Raw genomic sequence first — 15,952 nt, 5'->3', positions numbered from 1 at the left:
GCTCACCTGGAGACTCACCGCAGCGTCCCGTGTTGAAGAAGCACGAGCTGGTCCCCGAACAATTTATCCTCAACCACCAAATCTGACCATGCAGGTGTCGTGCAGTGAGGGTTTGTCAGAGCGGTGCTACTCGGAGGTCAGTTGGAGTGGTGGTACTTGGTCTGTGGGAGTGTGCTACAAAAACAGCAGCAGGTCAAAGAACCTGGAGTTTGGAACCGATACCACGTCGTGGAGTTTAACTTGCTCCCCATATTCGTTCTAATTGTCACTTTTCTCCTGACAGAATAAATCTGTCGTTCGCATATCACATTTAATTTTTACACTACCTAAAAAGGCAATCAGCAATATGACTCATTGTGCTGTGTGCAGAGGGTTTTCTGCATCTGACTATTGTCAGGAGGGTGATGCGGTCGAGGGCAAGGAGGGAGGACTCAAACGCAGAGTTGATGAAAAATAAAAGGGCTTTAGTTGTCAAAACCAAAATCGCTCCAACCAAAAAAAGGGAGGAAGGAGGAGAAAACAAAACAGACAAAAACAGGGACCTGGACTTGAAGACTTGAAAACACGAAACAGACTTGACTTGACTTACTTGACACATGAACGCTGACATGTAATGACGCCACACCAGACAAGGGACTCACAGGGCTTAAATACACAAGGGAGGTGCAGGTGATTGAACACAGGTGGAAACGATCAGGCACGGCAGACAATCACAAGGGAAGACAGGACAAGGCAGGAAGTGAAGTTACCCAGGAACACCAGAGACATGAAAACTACAAAATAAGACAGAGCAGACCCAAACCGTGACAGAACCCCCCCCTCAAGGACCGAATTCCAGACGGTCCTAAAGGGGGGCAGAACCATGAAAATCAGACAAGGGGCGGGAGGGTGGGGACCCGACAGCTATGGTCCGGCGGCCTGCCGGGGCGGCGGCCGGGCGTGGGGTGCTCTGGGGGTCTGCCGGGTCGGCGGCCGGGCCTCAGGGTCTCGGGGGGTCTGCCGGGTCGGCGGCCGGGCCTCAGGGGGCGCCGAGCTGTGCGGCTCCGGCGTCGTCGTGGCGTGGGGCGCCGAGCTGTGCGGCTCCGGCGTCGTCGTGGCGTGGGGCGCCGAGCTGTGCGGCTCCGGCGTCGTCGTGGCGTGGGGCGCAGAGCTGTGCGGCTCCGGCGTCGTCGTGGCGTGGGGCGCACAGCTGTGCGGCTCCGGCGTCGTCGTGGCGTGGGGCGCAGAGCTGTGCGGCTCCGCCGTCGTCGTGGCGTGGGGGGCCGAGCTGTGCGGCTCCGGCGTCGTCGTGGCGTGGGGCGCAGAGCTGTGCGGCTCCGGCGTCGTCGTGGCGTGGGGCGCAGAGCTGTGCGGCTCCGGCGTCGTCGTGGCGTGGGGCGCCGAGCTGTGCGGCTCCGGCGTCGTCGTGGCGTGGGGCGCCGAGCTGTGCGGCTCCGGCGTCGGCGTGGCCGGGGGCGCCGACCCAACCCCTGACCCCACCCCCCCTTCAAGGACCGACTTCCAGGCGGTCCCAAGAGGGTGGGAGGGAGGGGTCATGGTCGGGGGCCGTGGGGACGGGGCTGGAGGGGTCATGGTCGGGGGCCGTGGGGACGGGCCTGGAGGGGTCATGGTCGGGGGCCGTGGGGACGGGGCTGGAGGGGTCATGGTCGGGGGCCGTGGGGACGGGGCTGGAGGGGTCATGGTCGGGGGCCGTGGGGACGGGGCTGGAGACTGGAGTCTTGGGGCCGGAACGGGCGGAGACTGGAGTCTGGGGGCCGGAACGGGCGGAGACTGGAGTCTGGGGGCCGGAACGGGCGGAGACTGGAGTCTGGGGGCCGGAACGGGCGGAGACTGGAGTCTGGGGGCCGGAACGGGCGGAGACTGGAGTCTGGGGGCCGGAACGGGCGGAGACTGGAGTCTGGGGGCCGGAACGGGCGGAGACTGGAGTCTGGGGGCCGGAACGGGAGGAGGCGAGGCTCTGGGGGCCGGAACGGGAGGAGGCGAGGCTCTGGGGGCCGGAACGGGAGGAGGCGAGGCTCTGGGGGCCGGAACGGGAGGAGGCGAGGCTCTGGGGGCCGGAACGGGAGGAGGCGAGGCTCTGGGGGCCGGAACGGGAGGAGGCGAGGCTCTGGGGGCCGGAACGGGAGGAGGCGAGGCTGGGGGCGTGGGTCTTGGAGCTGGGGGCGTGGGTCTTGGAGCTGGGGGCGTGGGTCTTGGAGCTGGGGGCGTGGGTCTTGGAGCTGGGGGCGTGGGTCTTGGGGCCGGTTCGGGCGGAGACGGGCGTGGTTGGCGCCGTCGCTGCCGCCGAATGCGGAGGTCCAGGGCGTGGGGGTCGTACCTGGCCTGGAGGCGGGCGGCCAGCTCCAGCACCTGTTTCCAGCGTGCGCTGAGGACTGGGGGCTGGACGCTGGCCTCCATCGGCGAGGCCCAACCTGGGTCTGGAGAGCGGCGAGGGCGGTAACCGGGGCGCTGCCTGGAGCCTGCTTTCGAGCCAGGGTTGGCGTTGCGCCGGGCAGCCAGCTGCGTGCCGTGTGGGTCCCCAAACGCCAGGCGAGTTCCCAAAAATGGGTTTCTTGGGTCAAACCCTGCTGAGTCCTTAGGGGGTTGGCGTCATTCTGTCAGGAGGGTGATGCGGTCGAGGGCAAGGAGGGAGGACTCAAACGCAGAGTTGATGAAAAATAAAAGGGCTTTAATTGTCAAAACCAAAATCGCTCCAACCAAAAAAGGGAGGAAGGAGGAGAAAACAAAACAGACAAAAACAGGGACCTGGACTTGAAGACTTGAAAACACGAAACAGACTTGACTTGACTTACTTGACACATGAACGCTGACATGTAATGACGCCACACCAGACAAGGGACTCACAGGGCTTAAATACACAAGGGAGGTGCAGGTGATTGAACACAGGTGGAAACGATCAGGCACGGCAGACAATCACAAGGGAAGACAGGACAAGGCAGGAAGTGAAGTTACCCAGGAACACCAGAGACATGAAAACTACAAAATAAGACAGAGCAGACCCAAACCGTGACAACTATAGATTAAATTGTTTACACTGTTGTGTGTAGAAAACTATTGATGTGATTTGCTCAATCTAAAAAGGTAAAGAAATGATTTTAAAAAAATTCTCGTTAGTTTTATCAATCAAAGTGTCTTTGAAAGCTCTGTGACATATGCATGTGTGTTAGCTACTCCCTATAAATAGCAGAATAACAACTTAGGGTTAGGGTTAACATGAAGTTATGTCCTTGGAGAAAAAAATATTTAATTCTCTGCAGTGCTGTGCCATAATCAGAAAACATTTGTTACCAAAATATGTCAGACATACGAGGAAGAAGTGCACCATCATCGTCATTGGCAGGGTGAATTTCTTCAGTTGCCTCAGGAAGAACAGCCTCTGCTGAGCCTTCTTGGTGATGGAGCTGATATTCAGCAATAACACCTTTTCATACACTGATGACAGGACCTTACGCAGAGCCACCGGTTGATCATTAACCAACAGTCACGTGACCCACAGTGGGCAACTAAATATTTCTTTTAAAAGGGACGTGGAATTCGAGAACAAGTGAGCTTGGTTTCAAGTGCACTGAGGTTTGATTCTGGTCAAACTAAAGAGCTGACGAGCTAATCAGCAACAAAGATTTAACGCACTTCTTGTTTTTGTGTCCCTGGAGGCCACGCCCTCAGTCCAACGTCACGTATCCAGCAACAGGTTTGTTTGTATATGCGTCTAAAAAAAGAAGTTCTATTAAAAGCCCCACGGCCCGTCAAAAAGTTCTCCAGTAATGATAATAAAATAATTCTAATTGTTATCTATAAATCATTTTACCTTCACTTTTACAACTAGTTCATACACAAAAGTATGAAAGGTATTTTTCTCTCTTAGGACATTTTAGAGTCATGAATCACCTCCCCGCAGTACAATGGCCAGGTGACCACATCTGTCATGTGACTCCGCCCTGTTGGTACCAGGAGGCGCAGCAGTCACAGGGGCTGCTTCACACTTATTCCTGCTCTCCTCGGGAGCTGAGCGCCATGGGTGACGTTTACCAGCACCCGGTTTTCTTTGAGTGCCGCGGCCCCCTGGGGGAGCGCGCGAAGACGATTCGGAGATATTTCAGCGTGCGCCGCAAATCGGGCGGAGGAGACTGCGGGCCGCTGGAGAGGCTGAACGAGAGCACCTACAGCGTTAAGTTCACGGACCAAAGAGGTAAGCGAGGCCTTAAGACCCTGTTTATGCACCCATCCATAAACAGACATCCTTCGATGGATGGATAGTTTGTTTTTATGTATGTTGTTTGGAATTCAAGTGATACTACAATCACATGTCGGTTATTAACACGGTGGGTTTAACGGGGAGTTTGTGAGATTGGGTCCAAGACGAAAATCTTCATTATTCTTCTCCCCCGAAAGTGAAACCTAAAGCAGTAATGCCAGGAATGAGGTTTGGAAGGTAACAAACTTGTTGAGTCGGCTCAAGACAAATAAATATGTTTCATCTTAACTCTTGAAAAGTATAAGCAAGGAGTGGAGAGTCTCCACAAACAAAAGGCCTGAGGTTTTTGTTTTTTAAATTTTTAAACTAAATGTCTTCTTGTCTTTCTTAGATCAGCAGGAGGTCCTGAGTAGATCGGAGCATGCCGTGGACGGTTTAGTGTTGTCCGTTCGAGGCAGCCTGGAGCCTGGAGCCTCCTCTCCGAGCCGGGAACTTACAGATCAACCACAGGTCGGGACATGTTGCTACACGGCTGATTGGACCTTTTAAACTTCATTTACATTTAGCTGATAATAACTTACGTGACTATAGTTTTGAATGCAGGACTGTTGTTTTTTTAAGTGGAATATTTAATAAATATTTAACAATATCCGACTGCAGTAAAAGATTTAAATCCTCCTTGGGTTATATATACATGACGTGAAATGTATTTTCAAAAAAAATAATTACCATTTACAGTAACCTTTATAATTTACTTATTCAACACCAGAGACTGTGCACTGCATCGTTCTGTCTTTGCATAGTATGCCTTTTTTTCCTAACAATTAATGCACAACACAGCAGTAAAGGGTTATTATCATTATTTGGATGTTTCCTTTGAACACAGAGCCCACCATGCCTTTCTTCGCCTAGTGAGGAGGAATATGAACTGCGACTTGATTCTCACCTGCTACGTTATCTGAACGAGTGCCCCCACGCTAAGAAAGAACTCGATAAGGGACTCACCTCTGTGGCCTGTTCGGCCCAGCTGTACCCAGAGGAGGACAGGGTTCTAGTTAGCCGGTTAGCTCAAGCTGGTGCTGCAGTCAGTAACTGGAGAGCCGAGGTAGACAAGCTCTTTGGTGGCTACCTGTGCCACTATGAGGCGGACCCTCACAAGGTTAAAGCCCTGCTTCAGCCCTGCAGCACTCGTCAGGCCACAAGTGAGGTGAAGATGTACAGCGACGTTGGGATGGTCATTGTGGTTGGGGAGCGTTCTCAAGTCAACGCCAGGTTGATGGATATTAACGACTCGCATGTTAAGCGACGGTCAGGTCACGTGAAGCAAAAGAGGACCTGTCGACTGGGTGAGGCCAAGCTCCGCCTCCTCTGGAAAGAGATTGAGCAAAGATTGCGACAAGATATTCCCGAAGTGAAGGTCACGCAGGAAGCTGCAGGTCAAATAGTTTTGGAAGGTTCTGTTGAGGAGATTCTTAAGGCTGGAGATTGTATCTCTCAGCACGAGAAACTTGTTTTAGAAAGGACCATTTCTGACATGAGCCCACTTCTATTGGCATTCTTAAGAAAGGCATACAGTGGCCCGGATGAGCTACGGGACTTTTTAGGGGTTGGTGGTAAGGTGGAAATGGAAATACGAGACACAGAGGTTCGTTTCTTATCTCTATTCACTGAGGATCTTGATGAATCTGTAAAAGCACTGCAAGCTCAGATCAAGGAAGTAAAAATGGATGTCCCTAACTGCTCCACTGTGCCACCGGATCTTCTTGAAAAGCTAAAGTCCATATCATTTGATATGAACCAGGGCCAATACAGGGCTCAGGTAGTCTTTGGCCCAGGGAGCACATTGTGGCTACTGGGCCACACCAAAGAGGTCGACGAGCTAAGGGAAGTTTTCATACAGTCTTTGGACGACTCCAGTAATAAAAGCATAGTCCATCTGCCTTTCCCAGATTTAGCAGAAAATTTGCCAGAATTGCTGCAGGCGTATGATATTGACTGTACAGGGGTTACCTTTACTCCCAGAACATCTTCCTCTGGATCCACGGTGGTGCTGCAAGGTCCATCCTGCAAAGTGACCGAGATCAGAAACTGTCTAGAAATAGTTGTGGACTCACATTTTGAAGACCATCCAAGTTTAGGTGAAGTAAACACAACAGTTGCTAGCTACAGCCTTCCTGATGGGTTCCAGGTGCTGGTGCGTCAGGGTGACATCACCAAACAGGAAGCTGATGTCCTGGTGAACGCTGCCAATGAAGATCTGGAGCACACCGGAGGGGTCGCTGCTGCTTTAAGTAAAGCAGGTGGCCCTGAGGTGCAGACGGAGTGCAGAGCTATAGTGAAGCAGTGGGGAAAAGTTCCTACAGGTGATGTAGTGGTGACCACAGGGGGGAATTTAAAATGCAAAAGTCTGATGCATGCTGTTGGGCCTGTGGGAGGAAAATCAGGTGGCCGAGAGAGGATCTTCCTGGAAACAGCTATCCTGTCTGCTCTGAATTCAGCAGAGTTGATGGGGTCCAGGTCAATAGCCATCCCGTGCATCAGCTCAGGTGTGTTTGGTGTACCTGTCGCATTGTGCTCTGATGCTATTGTAACTGCTGTTAAGAAGTTTGGCAGTCAGGGAGGGCAAAGCTTGAGTAAAATCATTCTGATTGATACCAGAGTAGAGGTGGTTAGGGCTATGCAGGAAGCATGTGACCGTCATCTCCACGGGATGAGTAGCGAAAGCAAGGTACCCAAAGATCCGGGGTTTCAAATAGGAGCCACTGCTGGAGCTCCTGAAAATGGCGACCTTGTGGAGATCGTTCAGGGATCTGAGGAGACCCAGCAGGTGAGAGAAGTATTCAACTTGCTCTTTGGATGGTAACAAAACACACAGTTTTAGTGTAGGTGCTTGACATATTGAATGATTATATGACAACTGCGTTTCAAAGGGGGGGTTTAAACATTATCTGTTATCTTTCAAAACCTGTGAGTCAGATAAAATGTTAACAGACCTGATATGTGTATATAATAGAGCTGTCAAAAATCAACTAATCAAACGCACATTTTGCAATTCATTTATCTTGATTAATGGTAATGGATGAATGTTGTTGTTGTTGTTTAATTGTCAATCTTATTTTAAATGCTGCACAAGGTTGAATGTTGAGATGGAAGTAGCCTAGCAGCTAGTTTAGCCTAGCAACTAGCTTAGCATAGTGGTGCTTTCTGTTTGACACGTGGAGTAAATCCTGTGCACAGATGTTTGCTGTATGTCGCACCTCTGTTTGTTTTACTTCCAATGCAAAAAGCTCTCTCCATCTGGATGTAACTGACTGCGCTAGTGGCTGTTTCATTTCCATGGTCAACTTCCGGTTTACTTCTGGTCCGGAAAGTAAACCGGAAGTAAACAAACAAATTTTAACTACATTAATATTTTGTTTGACAGCCCTAGTATATATTTGAAGCGCTATTGAACCCTCTCTTTTTCTCTGCAGGCCTTCAGTTATGTCCAGGAAGCTTTGCAACTCAAAAGATTGGCAAAAGATGTTCCTCAACGCGACCAAGGTGCGCAATAATATGATCTTGTAGCAAAAAACTGGAATACAGACCTCTGTCACTTATCTTCTGGTTTTTATTTGATGGTTACTAGATTAGGCAATAATGTAAGGAAAGTAGAAACGTTTTTCAAAAAAACTCCATTACATATTTACACTCAGATGTATTTGATTTGCAGTAAGGTACATATTGTCAGCCTCTAAATGTATTTGTCTCTTCCAGTGTCAAATACAAGAAGGATCGTCGTGCTGGGGAAAACTGGATACGGGAAAAGCCACCTAGCTAACACCATTTTTGGAGCAAACGTCTTCAAAACAGACCATTCTCCCAACTCTGGAACAATTGAATGTCAAGCAGAAACCCAATCTGTCAACGGTGTAAGCACCACTTTGATCGACACTCCTGGTTTCTTCGACACAGTAAAGCCTGAGGAGATGCTGAAGGCTGAGATAGTGAAGTGCATCACGGAGTGCGCTCCCGGGCCCCACGCCTTTCTCATCGTGCTGAAAGTGGAAAAATTCACAGAGCACGAGCTTGCCGTCACCAAGAAAATATGCCAATATTTCACCGAAGAGGTTTTGAAATATGCCGTGATTGTCTTCACGCATGGCAACGACCTCCCCAAAGGGACGACCATCGCGCAGTTCGTCCGTCAGAATGAGAGTCTGAGAGATCTGGTGGAGAAGTGCGGCGGCCGGTGCCACGTCGTCGACAATAAACACTGGTCGAACAAACAGCAGAACAACTACAGGAGCAACCAGGCCCGAGTGGAGGACCTGCTCAACACAATAGACGAGATGGTGACGCAAAACAATGGAGGCCACTACACCAACGAGATGTTTGAGGTGGTGGAGAAAGAGATCCAGGTAGAGGAACACCGCATACAACAAAAACTGTCTGGATACATGCCGCAGGAAGAGATCAGGAAGCAGGCAAAAGCCAGAGTGAATGAGAGGCTCCTGATCCAGCTGGCGGGCACAGCAACAGGAGCACTGTTGGGAGCTTTTTTTGGATTGGCAGTGATGGCCCAATTGGTTGGCGAACCTGTAAAAAAACATTCAAATCTTATAGAAATGGTTTCAGCACTAAGTGGTCGAGTACCACTGGCAGGCCAAGCGGTGCCCCGTGTTGTCGCCGCGGCAGTAGGGGGATATTTGGGTATGAAAGCAGCAGAGGGAGCCAAAACACCATATGAGGCAGCAGCTATGGCAGCAAAAGCTATTTCAGAGAGGCTGTTACGCTCCCTGGTGGCTCGACCTGGAGCGCAACATAAGGGCAACAGGTCAAGGCAAGTGAGGCGTTAGCCACACAAAATCCAACACACAAAACGTAACAAAAAGGTATTTATTGTTCAAAAAAAACGACACAGGGATCAACAAGGACTGTCAGTGGCACCAAAGAAAAGAACATAAACAAACCCCGCCCCCATTGACCGGTGCTTAGCACCCAAAAATACAGTGGGTGGTGCTCACTCTAGCCTAGGGTACTAACAATAGGTACACCTACGTGTATGCAATATGTAAACCCCGGAGTATCTTACCTGTCCTCATTGACCCTGTGCGCACAACCAAAACATATCACAAAACACCAGTAGGCTGTTACCAATTCAATTCCAACACAAGACAGAGCTCTTCACAACACGGGCCCAGCTCAACACAAAAAAACCTCCTCTCCACTGAAAACAAACAGACTATATAAAGGGAATGGTTGATGGGAGATCTGGAACAGGTGTGGTGATTGGATGAGGGGAACCAGGTGTGCACATCTGTGAAGTGAGAGAATGGAAACAGAAGGGGGAGACAAAAACAACACAAACCAACAACACAAAATCTGTAGACCTATCCCCATAGAGCACTGTACGTAACACTCCCCCCCATAAAGAGTCAGCCCATGGCTGACGATACATCAGATCATGGGGTTAACCAAGTTTAAACAGTCAAATCCAGAAAAAAAAAAATAAAGACCAAAAACTTAGCGACCACTAACCAACAATGGGTACACCCGGGACAGAGCGTCTGCGAACACATTTTCAGTGCCCTTTTTGTGGTGGATCACCAGGTTGTAATTGGTGATAATCAAGGACCAACGCATTAGTCGTTGGTTGTGATTGTGCATGCGATGCAGAAACACCAGCGGATTGTGGTCTGTGTAAACCATCACAGGCTCCGCACTAGACCCAACATAAACCTCAAAAAATTGGAGCGCGAGCAGCAAAGCCAACGTCTCCTGTTCTATGGTCGAGTAGCGCATTTGGCTACTATTGAATTTCTTTGAAAAGAATCCCACAGGGTGGACCAAACCCTCAGAATCCATCTGAGTTAGAACTGCACCAGCACCAATAGAGCTTGCATCGACTTCAATGGAAAAAGGTTTATTGAAATCAGGAGCACTTAGTACCGGGGCATTACATAATAGCGCTTTACAGCATTCAAAAGCGATTTGACACCTATCTGACCAGACAAATTTTACCAATGGACTGATCAAGTCAGTCATCGGGGCTGCAACGGTAGAGAAGTTCCTACAGAACCCTCTGTAGTAACCAGTCATTCCGAGGAATCGGCGTAATTCCCGCCGAGTGGTGGGTACTGGAAAAGACTTGATGGCTGCGATCTTTGCCTCCAAGGGTCGCACTTGGCCTCCGCCCACCTGTTTACCCAAGTAGGTCACAGTCGCCTTTCCAAACTCACATTTTGCAAGGTTTAGTGTCAGAGATGCATCAGCTAGTCGCTGAAACACAGTTCTTAGAGTGTCCACATGAGCAGTCCACTCTGACGAGTGTATTACCACATCATCCAAATATGCAGTACAGTTAGGCACACCACTGAAAACACTACTCACCAACCTCTGGAAAGTGGCCGGAGCGTTTCTCATCCCGAAAGCCATCACGGAATATTGTGCAAAATTATCAGGAGTTGCAAAAGCACTGATGGCAGAAGCCCTTGGTGAAAGGGGAACTTGCCAATAACCTTTCAATAGATCCAACTTTGTGACATAGCGAGCAGATCCTATGGTATCCACGCAATCATCTACGCGGGGCATAGGAAATGAGTCAGGCACCGTTACATGGTTTACCTTACGATAATCTGTGCAGAATCGGACAGTACCGTCAGGCTTTGGAACCAATAAGCACGGAGAACTCCATGGACTGGAGCTGGGTCGTGCCAAGTTATTCTCCAGTAAATAATCAACCTCTTTTTTCATCAGAGATCTGTTGTATGCATTTACTCTGTACGGGTGCTGTTTAATAGGTCTGGACTCACCTAAATCGATGTCGTGCTCTAGCACCGTAGTGCGGGTAGGCACATCTCCAAACAGACAGGGGAACTCTGAGATAAGGCAGAGTAGGTCAGCTTCCTGCTCCCTGCTTAAATGACACATTAAGGATGGAAGTTTCAACAACATTTCTGAGTTTGACAACCGAGGGGTCTGTTGCTGAGCATTGCGCAAACTCAGTCCATCCTCGTCACTCTCGGCGTTAGGACTCACAGCTGACACTGCAACAGTGGCTACAAGAGGTACACTGCGAGTCTCAGGCTGGACATCGCCTCTAGTGTAATACTTTTTCAACATGTTTATATGACAAACTCTGGTTTTCCGCCTTCTATCAGGAGTCCTGACAACGTAGTCAGTATCACTCAACCTCCTGTCAATAGTATAAGGTCCAGAAAATTGAGCACTCATTGAAGTACCTGGAATAGGCAGCAACACTAAAACCAAGTCACCTGTTTGAAGAGAACGTGGAAGTGCTTTTTTATCAAACTGCCGCTTCATACCCTCCTGTGCAACAGAGAGACTTTCCTTAGCGATACTGCAAGCCTCGTGCAGTCGTTCTCTGAAGCGACTTACGTAGGTCAGCACGTTTCGCTGGGTGGGCGAACTCTCTCCTGTTAGCTGATCCTTTAACACTCTTAAAGGTCCTCTAACTGTGTGGCCAAATACCAGCTCTGCTGGACTAAAACCTAGTGACTCTTGCACTATTTCCCGAACTGCAAATAAAGCCAAGGGGACTCCATCATCCCATTCCCTACCGCTGTCCATGATATATTTGCGCAACACTGACTTAAACGTCTGATGCCATCTTTCGAGTGCCCCCTGCGACTCCGGGTGATAAGCACTCGAGATTCTGTGTGATATCGACAGTGATGTTAACACCTGCTCAAAAATACCCGAAAGGAAGTTGGTACCTTGATCGGTTTGCACGATCTTAGGGAGGCCGAAAGTAGAAAAGAACTTGATCAGGGCCCTAATTACTGCCTTAGCGGTTATACTCCTAAGAGGGATAGCTTCAGGGTACCGGGTAGCTACACACATTATAGTTAATAGGAACTGGTTACCGGATTTCGTTTTTGGCAGGGGGCCAACACAATCCACCAATACATGCTCAAACGGTTCCCCTATAGCCGGGACCGGGTGAAGAGGCGCAGGCTTAATAACCTGATTAGGCTTCCCCGTGACCTGACATACATGGCATGTACGGCAAAACAAGGACACATCTCTCTTCAAACCTGGCCAGAAGAATTGTCGCAGCACTCGGTCATAGGTCTTCGTAATACCTAGATGACCAGACCAGAGATGTTCATGAGCCAGAGATAAAACGGACTGTCGGTACTGTGTAGGAACAACAATTTGGCTGACATAACTCCACTCGTTATCCAAATCCGCGCGAGATTTCCATCTCCGCATCAGAAGATCATTTTCCATAAAATAAGCTATTTCTTTATTTTTAGCGCTCTCTGGAGCAAGAGCCGCAGCAAAACACTTTGCTAAAGAAATGTCCTCCTTCTGAGCAGCAATTAGATTACTTCGAACCATGGGCAACCTAGTTGTCTCTTTGGTGGACCGATCACACTGAACCTTAGGCTGGACACTCGGCTCAGCAGTAGACTGAGGAAACACAGGGGAAACAGTCTGGCCATTCAACTCAGTCGCGAACAGAGTATCTGACAAAACAACTGCTTCACCCAAGCTACGTGCTTGAGCACGGGTGACCACACACACAGGGAACACTTCAGGGAAGTCCTGAGCCAACACATCAGGCTGCAAGATCTCAGGTCGTTCTAGAATTTCTAAAACTGGCATAACTTTACCACCAGCGATGTCATTCCCTAGCAGAAATGTGATGCCTCTAACGGGCAAAGACGGGCGCACCCCCACTTTAAACACTCCATTTGCTAGGTCGCAGGCTAAATGTATCTCATGGAGAGGGACAGACACAAACCCCATTTCAATGCCTTGCACAAGCACACTAGAGCCACTTAAAGTGTCATCACAAAAAGGTAACACGTCTGACAATATGAAAGACTGAGCGGCGCCCGTATCTCTAAGTATGCGCACTGGACACTGATTCAACGAATTTGCGCTGAGGGAAACCAGGCCGTCCAATATAAATGGTTCATAACAAGGTTCCAGAGTATCATCCTCCATCTCCGGGGCCAGTGACACTGGAGCCACCAACGCACGCACTAAACCAACCTCTTTTGGTCGTTTGCTTGGCTGTGACAGCTTGCGTTTTAGCATAAAACAATCATTCTTTATGTGACCTGTTTGGTGACAGTAGAAACACTCTCGTTCCTCAGTAGAGCGGAGTGGCGATGACGGACTAGACTGCATTCTAGCCGAGGCAGAAGGAGTAAAAGACCTACTCTCATATCTGACAGTTCCAAACGTTTGTTTGTGTGATAACGCAAACTCATCAGCAAGCACCGCAGCCTGCGCTAATGTCTCCACCTTTTGCTCATTGAGATAGGTCACAATTCGATCAGACAGACTATTTTTGAATTCTTCGATGAGAACTAATTGCGACAGAGTGTCAAAACTAGTCACGTTGCTCGCCTTGCACCATCTATTAAACAGAGTCTCCTTCTCGCGGGCGAACTCAACAAATGTTTTGCTAGACAATTTTTTTAATGTTCTGAACTTTTGTCGATATGCTTCAGGCACTAGTTCGTAGGCCCGAAGCACAGCAGCCTTAATTGTTTCATAACACAAACTATCTTCCAGAGATAGTGCAGCTAAAATCTCCTGTGCCTTCCCTGACAGCTTACACTGAAGCAGTATTGACCACACCTCTTTTGGCCATTCCAGTGAGGTAGCTACTCGCTCAAAAGCAGTAAAATAAGAGTCTACTTCCGCCTCGCGAAATTGAGGGACCAACACAATATTTCTACTCACCTCAAAACCTCTTGTAGGCGCGGAGGGATCCAGGTGTATAGACCTATTAGGGCTAGGAGATTGAGATATACTCAAAGCAGCAGCAGCAGCTTCTAGTTCTAGGCGCTTTAACTTCACCTCTTTCTCTGCTGCTATTTCTAATGCCATTCTTTCTGCCTCAATTCCTAACTCCATTTTCCGAATAGCCAACCTGTGACTATATTCTGCGTCGCGCTCTTTCTCCTGCGCCTCAAATTGTAAACGTGCTAGGCGTAACTTATGGCGGGCCTCATCGCTTACTTTAGGAGAGGAAAACGGAGAAAATCGGGGCACCGTACGAGGAGGCTTCAGATCTAACTCAGGGGCCGCATCTAAAGGAACGGGCTTATCAGCAACCAGCCCTCCATCAACTACCTCTTCCTCACAACTGTCCTCTGCGCTAGAAGACAAGGTTTGTGGAATAGCGACCTCATTAGCAGTCGCACTGCTGTCCGTAACAAGCACTTTTTTGCTTACCAACATATTTACCACCGCTTCCTTTAATTCTGCTTTTAGCAGAACTGGTGAAAATGCACATTCAAAATGTGCCGCAATGGCATACAAATCCTTTTTTGTGCAGTGATTAATCTGCTCCACAGAAGGATCATCAAGAAAATCCTGAAGATCAAACATGCTCATGTTGTCTCAAACTAACCAATACCACCAGCCTACTCAACGTGTGTACTGCACACCAACACTCATCCAACCGGTTGCTTATAAAGGATCAAATATCCCGGACGAGCCCCCATTTTATGTTACGCTCCCTGGTGGCTCGACCTGGAGCGCAACATAAGGGCAACAGGTCAAGGCAAGTGAGGCGTTAGCCACACAAAATCCAACACACAAAACGTAACAAAAAGGTATTTATTGTTCAAAAAAAACGACACAGGGATCAACAAGGACTGTCAGTGGCACCAAAGAAAAGAACATAAACAAACCCCGCCCCCATTGACCGGTGCTTAGCACCCAAAAATACAGTGGGTGGTGCTCACTCTAGCCTAGGGTACTAACAATAGGTACACCTACGTGTATGCAATATGTAAACCCCGGAGTATCTTACCTGTCCTCATTGACCCTGTGCGCACAACCAAAACATATCACAAAACACCAGTAGGCTGTTACCAATTCAATTCCAACACAAGACAGAGCTCTTCACAACACGGGCCCAGCTCAACACAAAAAAACCTCCTCTCCACTGAAAACAAACAGACTATATAAAGGGAATGGTTGATGGGAGATCTGGAACAGGTGTGGTGATTGGATGAGGGGAACCAGGTGTGCACATCTGTGAAGTGAGAGAATGGAAACAGAAGGGGGAGACAAAAACAACACAAACCAACAACACAAAATCTGTAGACCTATCCCCATAGAGCACTGTACGTAACAGAGGCGTTCAGCCCATTCCACATAGTAAGAGGTGTGTTTCTGGCCCCCTGGCAAATGTTTATCCAAAATTCATTCCATTTATTTGTTTTTTTGTCTAGACCAAGTCTTGATCTCCGCGCGGAACTCCATGGTCATGGGATGATTCTCTGTGGGTTCGACAGGACGACCGGACAATTAATCCTTTGTCAATAAAACAATTTTTTTTCAGTGTATCTTGAACTAAAGGGGAAAAGTATTGGCACCGAGAAGAAAGTCAAACAAGTGAGGCAGTGATTCTGAAAAAGGTGGAGGGAAATTTTTATTCTAAAAAGTTTAACCTGTGTAATTACTACTTTAAGAATTTGCCAAAATTTTTTTTGATATGTAAGATGATTGGGCTCAGATGTATATGTTGCTATTGTGTTTAGTAACATAGTATATGAATCCTTAAAGCAATTGTTTCATTATCAAACAGTGGAGCTTTGAATTCAGCGACTGACATTGTAGCTAACTTTTTTTTCACTGACCTGTTATTAATCTTTATTAAGCCATTAGTATGTTCAATAGACATCTGTATTTCTCCAATAAAAGCATTAATTGCAAACACAGTTTTTCTTATTTCCATTTTTGTTTTACTGTTTAACTTTGTGTGTGTAGCTCTGTCTAGTT

General features: G+C 48.6%; 1 protein-coding gene across 2 annotated transcripts; it reads left to right on the top strand.

Moving 5' to 3' along the window:
• The first annotated feature begins 3,800 nt into the window (after positions 1-3,800).
• Positions 3,801-15,713, top strand: LOC119221776 (protein mono-ADP-ribosyltransferase PARP14-like). 2 transcript variants are annotated; one of them, XM_062560560.1, is made up of 6 exons: positions 3,801-4,189; positions 4,587-4,705; positions 5,082-7,022; positions 7,669-7,738; positions 7,952-8,595; positions 15,403-15,713. In XM_062560560.1, the coding sequence occupies exons 1-6, from the start codon at positions 3,880-3,882 to the stop codon at positions 15,412-15,414; spliced, it is 3,096 nt and encodes a 1,031-aa protein (XP_062416544.1). In that variant the 5' UTR covers positions 3,801-3,879; the 3' UTR covers positions 15,415-15,713. The 2 variants fall into 2 exon arrangements, with proteins under 2 accessions (XP_062416544.1, XP_062416543.1); XM_062560559.1 differs by having other exon boundaries at positions 3,806-4,189; positions 7,952-8,960; positions 15,308-15,712.
• Positions 15,714-15,952: the final 239 nt, after the last annotated feature.

The sequence above is a fragment of the Pungitius pungitius genome, chromosome 1 (genome assembly GCF_949316345.1).
Source record: "Pungitius pungitius chromosome 1, fPunPun2.1, whole genome shotgun sequence".
NCBI classification, from domain to species: Eukaryota; Metazoa; Chordata; class Actinopteri; order Perciformes; family Gasterosteidae; genus Pungitius; species Pungitius pungitius.
This window is presented reverse-complemented; position numbering and strand designations above follow the sequence as displayed.

What these genes read in the sequence shown, in the direction of transcription:
- LOC119221776 (XM_062560559.1), top strand. Translation starts at nt 3,880, where the DNA reads ATGAATCACCTCCCCGCAGTACAATGGCCAGGTGACCACATCTGTCAT. An exon ending in TGTTCCTCAACGCGACCAAG is followed by an intron (nt 7,739 to 7,951) that starts GTGCGCAATAAT and finishes TGTCTCTTCCAG; the next exon opens with TGTCAAATACAAGAAGGATC. An exon ending in GCAAAAGCTATTTCAGAGAG is followed by an intron (nt 8,961 to 15,307) that starts GCTGTTACGCTC and finishes TACGTAACAGAG; the next exon opens with GCGTTCAGCCCATTCCACAT.